Source organism: Gracilinanus agilis, chromosome X, assembly GCF_016433145.1.
Source record: "Gracilinanus agilis isolate LMUSP501 chromosome X, AgileGrace, whole genome shotgun sequence".
NCBI lineage: Eukaryota > Metazoa > Chordata > Mammalia > Didelphimorphia > Didelphidae > Gracilinanus > Gracilinanus agilis.
In genome coordinates, this window is record NC_058136.1 from 15,401,152 (window position 1) to 15,420,032 (window position 18,881).

The window sequence follows — 18,881 nt, forward strand, 5'->3', positions numbered from 1 at the left end:
ATCTGAGGTCAGATTTGAACCCAGGACTGCCCTGTCTCTGGGCCCGACTCTCAATCCGCTGAGCCAACTAGCTGCCCCCTACTCATTTTTTTTAAACTCTTACCTTCTGTCTTGGAGTCAATACTGTGTTGGCTCCAAGGCAGAAGCTTGGTAAGGGCTAGGCAATGGGGGTCAAGTGACTTGCCCAGGGTAACATAGCTGGGAAGGGTCTGAGGCCAGATTGGAACCTAGGACCTCCCATCTCTAGACCTGACTCTCAATCCACTGAGCTACCCAACTGCAACCCTCTACTCATTTTTTTTAAAACTAAAACCATCACCTTCCATCTTGGAGTCAATACTGTGTATTGGTTCCAAGTAGAAAAGTAGCAAGGGCTAGGCAATGGGGGTTAAGTGACTTGCCCAGGGTCATACAGCTAGGGAGTATCTGAGGTCAAATTTGAACCCAGGACCTCCCTGTCTCTGGGCCTGACTCTCAATCCACTAAGCCAACTAGCTGCCCCCTACTCTTTTTTAAATAAAACTCTTACCTTCTGTCTTGGAGTCAATACTGTGTATCGGCTCCAAGGCAGAAGAGTGGTAAGGGTAGGCAATGAGGGTCAAGTGACTTGCCCAGGGTCATACAGTTAGAGAGGATCTGAGGTCAGATTTGAACCCAGGACTGCCCTGTCTCTGGGCCCGACTCTCAATCCGCTGAGCCAACTAGCTGCCCCCTACTCATTTTTTTTAAACTCTTACCTTCTGTCTTGGAGTCAATACTGTGTATCAGCTCCAAGGCAGAAGAGTGGTAAGGGTAGGCAATGAGGGTCAAGTGACTTGCCCAGGGTCACCCAGCTAGAAAGTGTCTGAGGCCAGATTGGAACCCAGGACCTCCCGTCTCTAGACCTGGCTCTCAATCCACTGAGCTACTCACCTGCCCCCCCCCCACTCATTTTTTTAAATAAAACCCTTACCTTCTGTCTTGGAATCAATGCTATGTATTGATTCCAAGGCAGAAGAGTGGTAAGGGCTAGGCAATGGGGGTCAAGTGACTTGCCCAGGGTCATACAGCTGCAAAGTGTCCGAGGCCAGATTTGAACCCAGGACCTCCTATCTCTAGACCTGGCCCTCAATCCACTGAGCCAACTAGCTGCTGCCCCACCCCACCTACTCTTTTTTAAATAAAACCCTTACCTTCCATCTTGGAATCAATACTATGTATTGATTCCTAGGTAGAAGAGTGGTAAGGGCTAGGCAATGGGGGTTAAGTGACTTGCCCAGGGTCATACAGTTAGGGAGTATCTGAGGTCAGATTTGAACCCAGGACCTCCCTGTCTCTGGGCCTGACTCTCAATCCACTGAGCCAACTAGCTACCCCCTACTCATTTTTTTAAAACTCTTACCTTCTGTCTTGGAATCAATACTGTGTATTGGCTCCAAGGCAGAAGCGTGGTAAGGGTAGGCAATGGGGGTCAAGTGACTTGCCCAGGGTCACCCAGCTAGAAAGTGTCTGAGGCCAGATTGGAACCCAGGACCTCCCATCTCTAGACCTGGCTCTCAATCCACTGAGCTACCCACCTGCTCCCCCTACTAATTTTTTTAAATAAAACTCTTACCTTCCATCTTGGAGTCAATACTGTGTATTGGTTCCAAGGCAGAGAAGTGGTAAGGGTAGGCAATGGGGGTCAAGTGACTTGCCCAGGGTCACCCAGCTAGAAAGTGTCTGAGGCCGAATTTGAACCTAAGACCTCCCTTCTCTAGACCTGGCTCTCAATCCACTGAGCTACCCACCAGTTCCCCTTACTCATTTTTTAAAATAAAACCCTTACCTTCTGTCTTGGAATCAATACTATGTATTGGTTCCAAGGTAGAAGAGTGGCAAGGGCTAGGCAATGGGGGTCAAGTGACTTGCCCAGGGTCATACAGCTGGGAAGTGTCCAAGGCCAGATTTGAACCTAGGACCTCCCATCTCTAGACCTGGCTCTCAATCCACTGAGCCAACTAGCTGCTGCCCCACCACCCCCGCCTACTCCTTTTTAAATAAAACCCTCACCTTCCATCTTGGAGTCAATACTGTGTATTGGCTCCAAGGCAGAAGAGTGGTAAGGGCTAGGCAATGGGGGTCAAGTGACTTGCCCAGGGTCACCCGGCTAGAAAGTGTCTGAGGCCGGATTTGAACCTAGGACCTCCCATCTCTAGACCTGGCTCTCAATCCACTGAGCTACCCACCTGCCCCCCACCCCTACTCATTTTTAAAAATAAAACTCTTACCTTCCATCTTGGAGTCAATACTGTGTATTGGTTCCAAGATAGAAAAGTGGTAAGGGCTAGGCAATGGGGGTCAAGTGACTTGCCCAGGGTCACCTGGCTAGGAAGTGTCTGAAGCCAGATTGGAACCTAAGACCTCCCGTCTCTATACCCTATTCTCAATCCACTGAGCCAACTAGCTGCCCCTCAGTCTAATCATTTTACAGAAGAGGGAATTGGGGCTGAGAGGAGAGAAGGGATTTGTCTCATATGATAGGTAGGTAAAAGGCAGAGCTAGGATTCAGACCTAGGTTCCCTGACTCTAGATCAGGCATTCTTTCCAAGACAAAATGCTAGCACAATGCTATAAGTATTAGAACTTAAACCAGGCTTTTGGAATTCAAGTCCAGCAATCATTCTTCCATATCACTTCCTACCTCCTCATCTCCATCTAGGACCACACACCTCTAGTCAGAAGAGCCCTCAGGAGCTATCTAACCTTCTGTACCCCTCATTTTAGAAAGGAAGAAACTGAGGCCCAGAGAGGTTAAACAACTTGCCCCAGGACATGTGGGTACTAAGTGCCAGAAAAGAGATTTGAACTCAGGTTCTCTGACTGTAGCAGCACCAGTGCTCTTTCCATCTTATCACATTGCTCCTTTAACTAAGTAACTGGACAATTATACATAAGGCTTTACAATCCCAATCCAGAAAAAGTAACTTTTACGAAACGAGAGCAAAAAAACAAATTCACCATAAATAATATCCAATATACGAGTCAATTAGTTTAAATCTCAAGAAAAACTAGGAAGTCCAAGCATTGAACAAGATTCAGGAAACAAAGGGAAAATTCAAGGAACAAATGGAATCATTTACTAGCATTTCAGAAAACATATGTCAAGAAGGACATAAAAAAGTGTAGAAAGTATTATTTGAGCCTATAATTAAATCTCGTGGTAAAATGGGGCCCCAGGGTGAGAAGTAAAGGCGCAGAAATGAGAACAGCGAGACCCTCAAGTGTGGTTCACAATATTGGATTTGAAAAAGAAAGGCAGACACACAGAAGGCACTGGCGGCTGCTAATGCCACATATGAAAGGAAAGGGAAACCTCATTTAGAGATAATGGGAGAAAACCGAGAGGGAAGATTATTCTGGCATACAAAACCCAACAGATCCGAGAACAAGGGACACACTAAAACAAGCGGGGAAGGGAAATCTGAGAACAAACAGTAAGCACTAAACAGTGATTGAACTAGAAGGGAAAGAAAAATATATACGCATACACACACATATATACATACATCTATACAAAATACATTCCTATATATACAGATATAAACATTTCTAGAACAATTACTATACCAAGGAGAGGGGAGAAATACATAAACAAGCTAAAAGTCAGAGATAGGAAAAACCCACTTACATTATGATCTCTTCTAGGTGAATGATAGCCATTGGAGGAAAGAGGAGTTCCATCCCAGTCACTGCACGGCTGCCATATGGCAGAAGATATGTCTCCCACCAACCCAAGCCACATTTCCTAAATCCCTTCTCATTTGAATGAGGAGGGGAAGTTATGTTGCTGCCTCCTCTGGTGGGGAAAAGAGTGTTACAGAGAGTAGTCAGGTTTAGAATTTAGAACATTGAGATAATGGCCGGGTCATCAGGGCAGTACAATTAACCCATGATGCACCTGAGTGATGTAATGATGCCTTAGGTGGGCACCATTCTCTTGTTACTGAGGCCATGGCTCTTTATTTTTTTGCCTTGGCCCAGGATAGTTACTTTGCTTTGAACATGGCACAAATGTATCTGAGGTCACAGATTGACCTCCTACAGAAGCATATACATATATTTTGAGTTAGCTAGCTCCGCCCCATAGCTACAGGGGCCTCTTATAGCCCTTTCGTGTCTCACAAACATGCCATTGCTCACAGGGGAGGAGTAGCCAGGAACACATAGATGGCTTGGCACAAACCCATCACCCTTACCATCACCATCACCATAAGTCAAAGTCCACTTCCACCACTGGGCGGGTCAGCTTTGTAATGTGGAAGTCAATAGATGGTAAGTCAATTCAATGCCATGAGCCCTTATTAACCTCTTGTTTGTGCCAGGCACTGTGCTCCCTAGGGATACAAAGACAACAATGAGACATTCACTCCCCTCTGGGAACTATTGGCATCTTGATATTTATTCTTACACGGGAGAGTCAATGGCAAAAGGGAAATTTCATAAACATCAGTAATACTAAGAAGGTTTATAAAGAGCTTTATACACCTTTACCTCATTTGATGCTCACATGAACCTTGTGAGATAAGTACTATGGGTATTATCGTACCCATTTTACAGATGACAAAACTGTTGTTGAGAGGTTACGTGATTTTCCCAGGATCATAGCTAAGAAGATATGCTTCCTGGAAAACTAGGTAGCATGGTGCTACCTAGCCCTGGAGTCAGGAAGACCTGTGTTCAAATTTGGCCTCAGATGCTAGTTGTGTGACCCTGGGCAAATCACCTAACCCTGTTTGTCTCAGTTTCCTCACCTGTAAAATGAGCTTGAGAAAGAAATGGCAAATCACTCCAGTGTTTCTGTCAAGGAAAACCTCAAATTGGGTCACGAAGAATTGGACACAACTGAACAATGACATCTAATGTTGGACTGCAATCCAGGTTTTCCCGATTCTACACCTTGAATCACACCAATCCTTCACTGATCTAATTCTCTGATGCCTCACCATGGTATTTTGAAGGCTTATGCCAGCCGAGTTCAGGCTATGTACCTTCCTAATAAACTAAGGTGGAAAGGCTTTGACTATTTGGGAGTCTCGAGGGAGGGAAGAAGGATTAGTGATGGGCGGTATGTCTGTTACTCTCTCTTTGACCTCTCCCAGGGCCTCAGTTTCCCCAACTATAAAAGGAAATGGTTGGATTAGATGATCTCAAAAGACCCTTCCAGCACAGGATCCTCTGATATGATACAGCTCTAGCATCTTGTCACCAAATGACTAGTTCAGTTCTGGTCCTCCCATTTCACAGCTGGCAAAAGGGAAGGCAAATTAAAGACCTTGGCTCCAGCTCATACAGCACATGAGTGGGCCTAAATCTCTTTGCCTCAGTCGTGCTAAGATTTGTATTGAAGTTCTCTGGGCTCTGCTAGTGGAGTTTTTTGAGCCTTTTCAATATTCCTTTTTTTTTTCTGAAGAAAACTTAGGCTGGCAATGATGAGTGACATTCTTTGGAAGAAACAAGTAAGTGACTTTCTTGGCTCAATCAAGCCTCTCTGAGGTTCCGTTCAACACTTGGGAAGCTATGTTGTACAGTGGAAAGCACCCCAGAATGGGAGGATCTGGCCTTGACTCCTGGCTCTGCTCCTTATTCCCTATGTGACTCTGGGCACTTAGCCTCCTTCTCTGAGCAAGATTCAGCATCTAGATTATGATGGGGTTGAACCAGTGACCTCCAAGGACTGTTCCAGTTGAAAACCCGGGAATTCAAGGAATGGATATAGAGACAGAGGGGGCCTGTGTTCATATCCTGCCTCCTCTACAGCAGAAGAGGTTTTAATTTTAAGACTATGACATTAATGTAGGGAAGGAAAATCTGCAGAAGTTGGGGGAGGAGAACTGAGAACCAGGCCTTCTGAGGATTCGTTCTCTCCCATGTGACGTCATAGGTCCATAGACTGAGAGCTGGAAGAGCCTTTTGAAGCCATCTGGTCTAGTTCACTTATTTCCCTCATGCCGGGTGAGTGTAAAGGACAGAGGTCTGCTTCAGACCCCTTACCCTTTGTCCCTCCCTTGTTATGAAGTTCCAAAGAGGCATTCTGCCCCACCATCATGGGCAAAGCTGACCTTGGTGATCACCCTGGTGATAGCGCTGTCCAACCTTAGAGTATATTGAATCAATCTGTCCTCTACTTAGTTGTGCCGAAGTGATTTTCCTAAAGTATAGATCTGGTCATGTCACTCCCCTGCTCATTAAACTTCATGAGCTCCCTAATATCTCCAGAATCCTATATAAACAACTCTGCCATTTAAAGCCCTTCCCAACCGGCCCCAACCTATCTTTCCAACTTCATTACATATTACATGGTCTCCAATCTGCCAAACTAGCTTTCTTACTATTCCTCATATACTACACCCCACTTCACATCTTCCCATGTCTTTGCACAGGCTGCTTTCTTCATGTCTGGCATGCTTTCTTTTCTCCCCAACTTAGAATCCCAAGTTTCCTTAAGCTCAGATGCCACTTTCTACACAGGCATGGTGGAGTCAGGAAGACCCTAGTTCAAATCTAGCTTCAGACACTCATTAGCTGTGCTATTCTGGTCTAGTCACTTAGCCTCTGCCTCAGTTTCTTTATCTGTAAAATGGGAATAATAATAGCACCTGTCTCCCAAAGTTGTTGGGAGGCTCAAATGAGATATATTATTTAAAAAGTACTTAGTACCATTCCCAGCATATAGTATAAATCAGTGGTTCCCAAACTTTTTTGGCCTACTGCCCCCTTTCCAGAAAAAATATTCCTTTGTCCCCTGGAAATTAATTTTAAAAAATTTTAATAGCAATTAATAGGAAAGATAAATGTACCTACCTGTGGCCATCACTGCTCCACTGGATCGCTGCAGCACCCACCAGGGGGCGGTAGCGCCCACTTTGGGAATCACTGGTATAAATATTAGCTATTGTTATCCCGCTAGTGCCCCCGAAATTCTTTTCTCTATATCTTTTTGTGTACATCCACTGATAAAATGTGAGCTCTTTGAGGGCAGGGACTGTTTTGTTTTGGTCTTTGTATCCCCTATGGGCTTGGCTCAGAGTAGGTGCTTTACTGTCCGTTGGCTATTTGATCCATGAGGAAAAAGCTTGGTGTTTCAGAAAAAGCACTGCTCAGGGACCTGGAATCTATTAAGTATTTGTTAAATTGAGCTCACCTTCCAGTCCTTTCTCCTTCACTGACTGTGTGACCTTGAGAATCAAACCCCTTCTCTGGGCCTCATCAGAGCCTAGCTTTAGAGCTGGAAGAGAACTTAAGAGGCCCTCTAGTCCAACTCCCCAATTGTTCACATGCAGAAGCTGATGCTCAAAAAAAGTAGCTGAGTTGCTTAAGGTTACACAGGTTAGTAAGTACCATGTTCAGGATTCGAACACAGGTTCTCTGGACTCCAACTCAGATCTCATGCTCCAGTGTCATTTACGTCCTCCTCCGCCTCATACTCCTTGTACATACCACAGTCTTTGTTAAGCTCTTCCCAGAGATTTGACAGCACGTGTGCATCCAAACAAAGGGACTGTGGGCCGGCTAAGGTAACTCGGGGAGGGGGCTGCAAACATCTCTGGGCCCCCAGGCTCTCTCTGTGGGTTTGAGCTTCCTGGACTAGATGATTTCTAACAGGTCCCAGCTAGTGCTCTCCCTCTGGCTCAGACTCAGAAGTACCATGTAGGGTATGGACACGGTCTTTCTATTTAATCATCTGACTCATTCAGCTTATTTGGGCCAGTCCCAGGACCAGTCACTGTGTGGATTTCACAGCTATTCCAATACCACACCCAGAGGCAAAAAAAAAAGCCAACCCAAACCTGCCAACATGCTTGAGCAATGAGGTACTGGACAAGATGAAGGCTAAATATAGTATTCTTTTCAAAGTGCTATCCTTGCTAGTCCTCTGATCAGAATACTAATTATAAAAGGTAAGTCGAGAGAGCCGCAACAAGTAACTTGGAGATGAGAATCTAATAAACGAATAACCAGGAAACCCAGAGAAATTGTTTTTTTTCAGTCTTAAATTAAATGCTAACGGCCAGGAGTATGACTGCCAGGAGAGTTTCATCTTGTGCAGGCTGTCTCCAACTTCCCATTGGGTTGAGTCCAAAAGCTTATATGTAATTTGGTTGTTTTGCTTGAAACTTGGAACACATTTTCCCATAGAAACAATGTTTTGCATGGTGGTTAGGTTCCCAGGCTAGCCCGTGAAGCCTATATTAAGCCACAGCATACCTATAGTATTCTATTGGGCTGACGGTGCTAGAGACCCTAACTTCTGTGTCAGGCCATACTGCTATGGAAAAATGGAACCAGGGGCTTTCTACTCGGATGGCCAAAGACACATCTCCCCTCAGTGCAGCCCAGGAAGTGGGATGGGGGCCTCTTGCACTCCCCTCCCCCCCAACCCCTCTTACCACATATACCTAGTAGGCATTGGTAACAAGAACTCTCTTGGCTCTGAGCCACTGGTCATGGCCCAGGACAAGGGTTCGAGGTGGCTGGGGACTAACAGGAATCTCAGAGCTTCCAGAAATTTGAGTGGCTTAAGACCCGTACCTAACATTTTTAACACCCTGAGCAAACTTCGCAAACTATGTCTTCAAATCAAAATGTTAAGGCAGGAGGAGAGTTAGGTCATAGGCTCATAGATCTAAACCAAGAAGGGATCTCTGGGCCATCTAACGCAGCCTCCTTCATTTTACAGAAGTGAAACAGAGGCTTTGGGAGGTGGGTAATAAACCTAAAATCACATAGAGAGAGTAAACATCAAAGACAGGATCTGAACCCAGAACTCGTAACTCTTCATCATTCTGCAATGCCTTTTCTTTTGGGGGTGGGGGGGGAACCCTTACCTTCCATCTTGGAATCAGTACTGTGTGTTGGCTCCAAGGCAGAAGAGTAGTAAGGGTGGGCAATGGGGGTGAAGTGACGTACCCAGGGTCACACAGCTGGGAAATGTCTGAGGCCAGATTTGAACCCAGGACCTCCCGTCTCTAGGCCTGGCTCTCAATCCACTGAGCTACCCAGCTGCTCCCCCTCACAGTGCCTTTGTCGAGGTCATCTCAGGGACAGTAACCTGGGAAGGAAATAGTCCCACCTGGCCACTTCCTGTTTTGCTTAATTCCTCTTGCTAAGCTAATGTTAAGCTTGGTTGTGTCTATGCTACTCCAGATCTGATTCCTCCTTACTGAGATGTTCCCTCCCCTTGATAGGCAATATCTGTCCCCCTTGCCAAGCTACCTAGGTGTTCCTGTCGATCCCACTCTGTTCGCATGGGTGGGCCAGGGGAGGATGCTGCCATACAGTATTTGCTTGTCCTGCCCATTTAGGTCACATTGATCTTTCCCTCCTCTGAATTCATTCTGCTCATTGCCACCATGACCAGACTGGGGCTTTGTTATGGGCTGTCTGGCTCCATGATTTTGATCACTAATTATCTTCTCCTGTATTTATTTCTTATCTCCTACTAGACAGACTGGGACCTCCTTGTGGGCAGAGACAGTCTCTCTTGGTATATATAGCAAGTGCTCAATGAGCTCATATTGTTGAAGAATATGAAGTTCCATGCTCTCTCCCTTAGAGCCAGGAAAATCAAGGCAGGGGGCCTAGTATCATAGATCAAGCAAGCAATTAACAAGCACCCCCTGATGTGCCCGGCATTGTACTAAGTACCAAAATGAAATAGTCCTTGTCCATGTTGGAAAAGATCATGGAGGCCATTCGTGCTTAATGTTTTTATTTTATGGAAGAGGGAATCGAGGCCCAGGGAGGAGAACTGACTTGCCTAAAGTCCAACATAGGATCCTAGGTCTAGAGCTGGAAGGGACTTTAGAGGTCATCTTCTAGTCCAAACCCCTGGTTTTATGGAGAGAGAAAAAGAGGTCCAGGAATTCTGAGTTCAAAGTCACATGGGTGGGGATCGAATCTGGATTTGAACCCAGGTCCTCAGACTCCAGAACCAGTGCTCTTTCCAAAACTAAAATTGTTTTGGAAAAAAGACCTCAATGGATGTGTACTCCTGCCAATTTGAACACTTCTTCCAATGATGCAGGTAGGGTATAACACAGGCGTGTGCTCTACTTTCCCATGACCCCACGTGCTGCACTCTATATTCTAGCCTAACTAGCCTACCTGCTGCAGCCCCCCAAGGCTTGGCATTTCCTTTCCCACCTCTGTGTCTTTGCATAGGTTGACTATTACATCTGGAACGTACTCTACCTAGTATCCCTGGAGGCTCAACAATCTACCCCTTTTTATGGGAAGCTAAGGCTGGATGGCCAATTCGTGGGTATATTGTGGTATATGCATTGGGTTCCATGGCCTCGAGTGCCATTCCAGCTCAGAGTCTAAGACTCTGAAGGCTTTCACAAGCCACTATCTCCCAATTCCTAGCTTCTGAGTTGGCATGAGAGGAGGATTCTGCTGGGAAGGAGCTCCTAGGCATAGACAAAACCATTGTTCATTTGCCAGACTGGAAAAACAAGAGTTTCATATCTTTCTTGGATGACAGAGCACCAGCCTTTTCAGGGACAGCACTACAATTGACATATGGCAATGGGGAAAGAAAAGGCTTTAACCAAATGCTGGTTTCACCTCATTTTTCTGGGGACAGAGCTCAGAGGGCAGCCATCTTAGTCAGAGGAATTAAAACAAGATAGGCATTGAAACTCTGAGAAAGATCGATGTCTCTGGAACCGATGAACTCACTGAAACTAGTTTGCCTTTCGCACTGGCTAACCTCAAGGACCCTCAGATGAGACGAGAATGATGTTCCCAAGCCATCTTGTAGCAGAACGTCATGTGGCAATCACTCTAAGCCCATGGCATCAACACTGACGCTGGAGGGAAGTCTCACTGGGACAGTTGTTACCGCATACGTCTGATGTTTGGTACACTAGATGTCATCCAGGAAGCCTCCTGTAGAGACCCATAGAGAGCATCTGATCGTCCCAAGGTCTCCTCTAATGCCTGTGGTGTTCAGAACTTCAGAGGAGCCACGACTAACAGGGATAGTAATGGCAAGCCCAGTGCGTCAATATGGTCTTCTCTCATTGGGATTGTAGCGTGGCCTAACAGTCCTTGTTGCAGTTCGCTATCAGACCAACGAGGATAAAACTTAATGGACGGGCCTACATTCATGATCCTGATGCCTTTCTGTTTAATGAGGCAGCAGAAGCTCATTAATATTTGGTTAATATGGATTATGAAAGCCCAGAGTTAGCTGGGCACATTCTTTCTTCCTCATCTGAACTCCATCTGAACTCACTTAACATCTATCTAGACCAGTGATGGGCAAACTTTTGAAAGAGGGGGCCAAAGGAAAGGAAATGCTCATCTGTCGGTCTGTTTCTAAGGCAACTCTTTCCAAGTGTCATTGTATTGTATCCTACTCATTGTATTCGTCAGATCAGGAATAATGTCGAAGGCCCATAGAACATTTCAGGGGGCCGCATCTGGCCATAGTTTGCCCATCACTGGTCTATACCACTCACTTTGGACTTGGAAGGACAGGGTCATAGATTTAGATGTGGAAGGGACCTTCTGGGATATCTAGTCCATCTCTAATCATTTTCACAGCTGAGAAAACTGAGAGAAGAGATTGGCCTTGAGGTCACTTAAGCAATAAGGAATAGAGGCAGGAATTGAGCCCAGCTCCCTTTAGTCTAAACCCAAGGTTCCTTCTGCTACCCCTTACTTTGTAATGGTGAGACAGTCAAGTCTGATTTTTCCACTGGGGGCTCCTAGAGGGGAGGGGCTGAATCCTATACTGCTTTGTATCTCTCATCATGCCTCACATATAAGATGCTTGAGAGAGTTAGTTAGTAATAAGGAAAAATTGCTGATTTGATCATAAACTTCTGGAAAGCACATCTCATGTCCCAGATCAGTTATGGTGATAATTATATTTCTTATTATTTTGTTACTTAAGACAGGCACACAAACTAGAAAAGCAGATTGGAGCATTCTGATTTTCTTTTGCTGAAACCACTTCGGGGAGGGATGGCGGGGTTGGGGAGATGCCTGTGATTTCACTGGTCTGGGAGCCTACAAGGGCGGAAACTCCTTCCACCCATGACTGAGTTTGTTTGAAACTTAGCCTTAAAGGGCAGTTAGGTAGCACAAGGAAAGAGTGCCAGGCATGGAGTGGGAAGGATCTGGATTCAAATCTGGCCTCAGACACTTCCTAGCTGTGTGATCCTCTGCAAATTACTTAATCTGGTTTGCACAGCCCTTGCCACTTTTCTGCCTTGGTGTACTTAGTATTGCCTAGATATTTAGTTACTCGGATACTTAGTATTGCTTCTAAGATAGCTGATAAGGGATTTAAAGAAAAAGAAACTTAGCCTTGGAGAGATACCAGAGGATACTGATGGGTAAAGGACTCATATATGATTACAAAGCTAACTTAGAAGAGGCCGAATTTGAACTCGGGTCTTCCTGACTCTAAAACCAGGCTAATGACCACTACGCCACACTATTTCTCATGTTTCCAAATGTGCATGATTATGCTCTTGCAAAAGATGAATGTTCCCCCAGCAGTGTCCAAATAGAAAAAAAATTATCGACATGCAGATAATAATCTTGGTTATAAAAGACCTAGTCGCAGAAACTGATTTGATGAAAACAATGGTAATACCTGTTTAACTTGGAGCGACATTTGCTGAAAACACTGAGCCAGGATCAATGGTAAACTGTGTAATGACAAGGAATTGGCATCCAATTGAGTTAAGCAGTGTGCTCGAGAGAAACTTTGTGGGAGAAATGACTGCTGACGGGCAGAATATACGATTGAGTTGCAAAAAGCTGCAACATGATGTGAAATGGTTCCACTTTAGTGAAGGCTGAAATTGATCTCAGGAATGTTCGAGATTAATGACCATTTAGCAATCGTGGACTCATTCGTTCATTTCCAAAGCATTCATTAGGCACCTACTATGTACAAACTACTTGGCACTTCATTGTACTTACTTAAGCAGTCATCAAGTTCTGACCTTCAGTTCTTCTAACTGATCCTACATTGTAAGGTAACCACAGGACACAGGCCAGCCCCCAGACTGAGTGTTGTGGTGCTAAGCCAAGAACAAGTGTGAATGGAATCCTCACAGAAATCTATACACGTAGTGTATGTTGTTGGCTGAAGAACTCATAGGCGATATGGTGTGGCTGAAAACACCTCATACAGGTATGGCCTAGGAGAAATTCAGGGGACTACATTATCTGAATGCTGCATTAAAGAGGTATTTGCAACTTTTTCCTAAAAAGATTTAATTTTGGTGTTTTTAGGAAATTATTCAAGAAATTGGGGCTAATTGAGAAAATCACAAGAACTATGCCTGGGAATGACTTTCAAAGCCGAAACAAACTCCTATTGCTTGTCCTCCATTTGATTGTGCGTTACCACACTAACACATATCTGTGGAAGCTATTTTTAAATGTTGGATGCAGTTGATAGCTTATTTCACTGATCAAGTGGTCCCCTAATCACTCATTTACTGTTACCTATTTACTCTCTAGATTAAACATTTACCAAGTTTTACACTGAATGGCAGTATATATTTTATTAACTATCAACTTCCATATTCCTTTTCTTCCAAACGGTTGCTCTCTGGCATTTATTTTCCCATAACTGGGGGAGATGGCCACAGGAGATGTTTGCAAAGTGGCAAATCAAAGGACTGGGTGATCACGTGTCTCTCTTTCCCTAACCCCAAGTGAAGGTCAAAGTGCTTAACGTGGAAACTGGACTTGGTGCAAGAAACCCCATGTTCAATGCTAAATCACCCAACTTACATAATCACAATGACATAGAATCCCAGAATCTCAGAGGAGGAAGGGAGTTCAGCAGCCATCTGATTTGACCTCCACCCTCACCCCATCTTCCTCCCAAGAATCCATCCCCATTACAACCTACTAAGTGGTCGTCTAGCCTCTCCAATGACAGAGAAGCCACCACATCCGAGGGCAGGCCATTCCGCTTTGGGTTTTCCCCGAAATCAAATATGCTTCTTTGAGACTTTCGCCAACTACTCTCATGAGCCCCATCTGAAAGATGACTTAGTACCTTTAAATGTCTATCCACAACTGAACAGCTAGGACAGACCCTGAGAATTATAAAGAAAATACCCTGTTCAGTAAGCAGAGCCTTTATCTCCATAATGCTTTCACACAAGTGATCTCACTTGAGCCTTACAACCACCCTGTGAGGTGGACAAATTTGAGAAATTAAAGTCTTCTTCCCACTCCCACCTCCAACTCCTTTTTAAACATATGGGCAATCTGAGCCTTAGAAAGTTTTGGTGAATTGCCCAGGGCCAACCCACGAGTAACTTGGAAAGCCAGGACTAAAACCCAGGCCTTTGGACTCTCAGTCCTGTGTTCCTTCTATCATATCATGCTGCCTCTGATCGAGGGCCATGTTTCTGAATAGCATGCTAAAAATGTGTTTTCGTCATGTTTGTTGATAAGTAAATATTCCATAAACGAAGTAAACATGTTAAGCTCTGGATTTATCATGTCTGTTTTAACTAGCAGCAGTGTTCAGACATTTCCAAGGCCAAGGAAAAGTCAACTTTTTCTGATTAAGAAAAGATTTTTCTTCTTGGATGGAAAATGGTTTGCCATCAGGAAATGAGAAACAAAGAAATGTGCAAAAGCAGCTACTCAAAATGAGAGTCACTCATTTGATGAGATTACGTTTTTTGGTATGTGAACAAATAATGTCTTGATTATCCAGTACTGCTATAATGAAACAAAAATGCTTGTGGGTTTTTTTTGGGGGGGGGTAGATATATGAATCTATAATTTTTTTGAATCTATAATTTTTGAGTGTGAGAGAAACCCCTTTCTCTGCTGCAGATCTGTGACTCTTCTGGGGACACTGAGGAGGGGAAGTGCCTTATCCAGGGTCATTCGGCTGCTATATGGCAGAAGAAGGACTTGACCACAGGTTTTCTTGCACTGCTAATAATGTGAACCAAACCATATGTGACAAGCTTAGTTCTTCTTAGTTTGTGCCAAGCACTGGGTTAGACACTAGGGATATAAAGACATAAATGAAACAGTCCCAGTCTTAAGGGAACTACTGTTCACATGATTCCATTTCACCTAAGTCTCATCTCCTCATTTCATAGATGAAGAAACAGACATGTTTTGTAAGGTTTTTCCTAATTCATTAGTCAGATTTTTAAAAGAGGGAGAGAAAGAAGAGAGGAAAGAGAGGAAGAGAAAGAAGGAAAGAAGGGGGGAGAACCCCCTTCTCCCCCAGAGACCAAGGATTCATTATCCACATTTTTGGCTTCTATGTTTTGATAATCATCCTCTCTCTCCTTGGTTTCAGGATCATTCAGAACAGGATGCGAAAACGCCAGTGCAATGTTTTTTCACTCTAAGCTTCTGTCCAGAAACTGTGCATTAGACCTCACTCTACCTCGTACAACATTTATGGAAGTTCAGGCTTCCTGCCCTCTGCAACGTGACTTTCCATATGAGGTGTACTTTACTCCAAAATAGGAAATGGGTCAACATGTTTAGTGGGAGTGCACATGGAACGAGGACATCTGCTAAGCAAGCCAGTCAGGAAGAATGTCAAACGGCCCTTTATTTATGGCCATTAACAATGCATTTCACCTAATGGTTCAAAAATACACTTGGGCTTGGAGTTTTTAAATGGTAACAATTTTTTAAAAATGCTTAAAAATGAGAAGGTTCTTACCCTATTATCATTGTGGTGTCACATGAATTACTGGTTGAAAATGGAACTACTTCCAAGCTAGAGATAATCTGTTATACTGTGATAGGTTAGCGTGTTCTTGAAGCGAGTTTCACAGTGACTGCATTTACATTGGAACTTAATAGCTCTGCAATCTTGAAACAAGTCAATGACTTTGGGCCTCTGTTTCCTTAAGTGTAAAATTTCTGGCTTGGAATAGATGCCCTCTAGGGCCCCTCCTAGTTCTCAAACTGTGATTTTATGATCCTGAGGAAATTCACATTTGTTATTAAAAGGAGCCAGAGGTGAGCTATGGTCTTCCTGGGGTGTCAAATCCACAAATCTCTGTTGCAAGAAACTTCCTGACCCTTCTAGGGTCCAAAAAAATCTGGGACGGTGGGACTCTACCAAGTTGAGGGGGCCACTAGAATGTAATACATACACAGCCATATTCTGCCTGAAAAAAAATAGCACCCGCATCCCTTCATCCCCAAATACTCTGTATGCCAGCCAGACTGGCTTTCTTGCTATTCTTCACACAATGGCACTCCATTTCCAATTTCTGGGCTATTGCACAGGCTTTCCCCAATGCCTGAAATACCCTCCTTCCTCACCTCTGCCTCTGAATCTCTTGCACCCTTCATGGCTCAGTTCATATCACTTCCTATTAGAGGCCTTTCTTGAGTCTTCCAGTTGTTAGTGTTCCCTACTACTAAACTTGGAATTTAAATTCTGTATGTTTTTTATTTGCTTCTCAGTGTATGTACGGCTCTCCACACCATGGTCTTTGCTACCACCTCTTCCCCGTCACTCGCTAGCGTGGAAGCTCCTCGAAGCCTGTTTTGTTCTTGCCTTTGTATCCCCACTGACCAACGCATTTACTTTTCAACCAGATTTGCGATTTCATTAGTGAAGGGGATTCCCAGACAGAACATTCCCTTTACCAATGCATTAGTATGTAATTGGCCAAATGACTTGCCCAAGGTTACACATCTATCAGCAGCCAGCATGTATTAGAGGCAGGATTTGAACCTACCAAGTCTTGCTGACACTAAGGCTGGCTATCTATTACAACCTGCTGCTTTGAGGGACATAATAGGCGCTTAACACACATAACTAACCAAATTCTTATCACCGTGTGTGTGTGTGTGTGTGTGTGTGTGTGTGTGAACAGGAATTCATAGCTTCTATTTCTACCCATCCAACATTTCAGCAAGACAGCAAGGCGACACATTGCCATTCCCCTCACACCCATATTCAGGCGGGCCTCACCTTAAGAGAATCAAAGCAAGCGATCACACGACCGTTCTCCACGTGGCAGCTCCTCGATGGATGGGCAAACTTGCATTCTGCATCAGACCGAGAACAAGTACCTCTCTGAAACTCTCGACATACTTCTAGAGTCAGCCATTTTGTATCCCGAACCAAAGACACGTTGACAGCCATTGTGAAAGCGAAAATCAGAGGGCAACTAGCAACTGTTCTCTTGGTTGGCTTTTGTTTTGTTTTAAGGACAATGTTCCTCCTGATTTCAAGAAGGGTTAAAAAAAAACTGAATTCAAGTGAATCGTGAAGAAACCAATCTAATTGCTTTGGTAAAATTTTAGATTTGTCAGCACTTCGGTTTTTGTTTAAGTCCAATCGGGTCAACTAGAATGAGAATTCAATATAAAGCCAATTGCACAATAGAAATCTTAGCAGGAGAACTGAAAATCAGATTCAAGGCCAACTCCTAAAAGTGCATTGGGAGGAGGTCCAATAGCGACTGGGGGGGGGGCTGTGCCTCTGCCCCAAGTTACTTGGAAAGAACTAGCAGCCTTTCCAAAGGATTCTATGCTCTCTCCAGTTTAGATGGTTTCAATTATTCTCTGCAAAAAGCATATGTTGCTGGCAGCGCCTCAGTTTGTGGAGGGGCCTGGGCCCTTGGGGAGAAAACTTTTTTTTTGTCTTCCTTATTTCTGACTTTGAAAAAAAAAATCACGGTTGGGAAGCGTTCAAACAAGCGCAAGGATGTTGCAACTGTTTAAATTTGAAAGAAAAAAAAAAGGACGAGGGAGGGAAAATGGCCGAGCAAATGATGTGTACCAGGAGGAAAAAAAGGATGGATGAGTTGCTGTCAGGATATGAACTAAAAGCAACGCCAACTTTTTTTTTTAAAGGAAAAGAGTGGGTGGGGGTGGAGGTTCGGGAGAGGCAGCCTAGAGAGAAATCCAAGTAGTAGAGATTTCAGGAAAGGCACTTTTCAGTAACCTGCAGAAAGGAAAAAAAAAAGGAAAGACAAGAAAAGGAATTAGTTGAAACAATATAATTTCTTCTTTTCCAAGTCTTGATTTTCTGGGAGAAGTAACACTGGCAATTTCAAACAGGAAACCTCTGGATACTGACAGTGTAGCATGGTACAGTGTGCCATGGGAGCTAAAAGGGTATTTCCCCACATGGAGCTGCGCATGGTAACAGGAAACAACCAATTAGGTCGACTGTTGCAATGGAAGTCTGGGCAGCAGCCCAATAAAAGAGATGGTTTCATATTGATCTCCTCTGGCAGACAGTCATTTTTGTGCCCACTGCACAGGAAAAAAAAAAAGAGAGATAGAAACAAAACAAAACACTAACCTCCCCCAGTCCCACATGAGAGCCTTGGCTAGATGTGGCCCGGATGATTGGTGGGTGTCTACAGGCTGCCCTCTTGCCAGGCTGGGCCTGGAGTCTGACTGGGCTGCCTGGCCTGCTTTCCAACTCTGGCAAATGGGAGTTGCTAAGAAAGCTATGTGTGTGTGCGCGCGCACACACGTGCATTTGCGCCATGGGGCTGAGTGCTACTGTCAGAATGCAGCTCAATACAGGCAAAATCGTCTGAGCCAACTGAGAGTGGAGACCTTTCTGGAGTCTGTCTTACAGACAAAGATGAAACCCTTTAGAAAGGCGCTGGTTTCTTCCTGTCTGTACAGTTCCCCCTCCCCCAAAAGGGAAAAGTCTGCGAAGTCAAAGGAGTTTCATTTTATTACATGCATGTCTTGTTCAGTTCAGTCAGTCACACATTAACTGTCTTGTATCCTTAAGGAGTGGATGCTGTTTAACCCGGTATTAGCCAGCAAGCATTTCAAGCAATCCCAAGGTAAATTAAGATGAGAGGCTGATGCTTTAGTGTGAGTATAGTACACACGCACACGCACATGTG

At 44.4% G+C, this 18,881-nt stretch overlaps 1 protein-coding gene across 3 annotated transcripts in view; it reads right to left on the reverse strand.

Annotated features, from left to right (window-relative positions):
* Positions 1-17,149, reverse strand: part of MBNL3 (muscleblind like splicing regulator 3) — an 89,025-nt gene extending 71,876 nt beyond the window's left edge. For all 3 annotated transcript variants that reach the window (XM_044682480.1, XM_044682479.1, XM_044682478.1), the window contains exon 1: positions 16,976-17,149. In XM_044682480.1, coding sequence (XP_044538415.1) covers positions 16,976-17,149 — 174 coding nt within the window. The remainder of the gene's footprint in view (positions 1-16,975) is intronic.
* Positions 17,150-18,881: the final 1,732 nt, after the last annotated feature.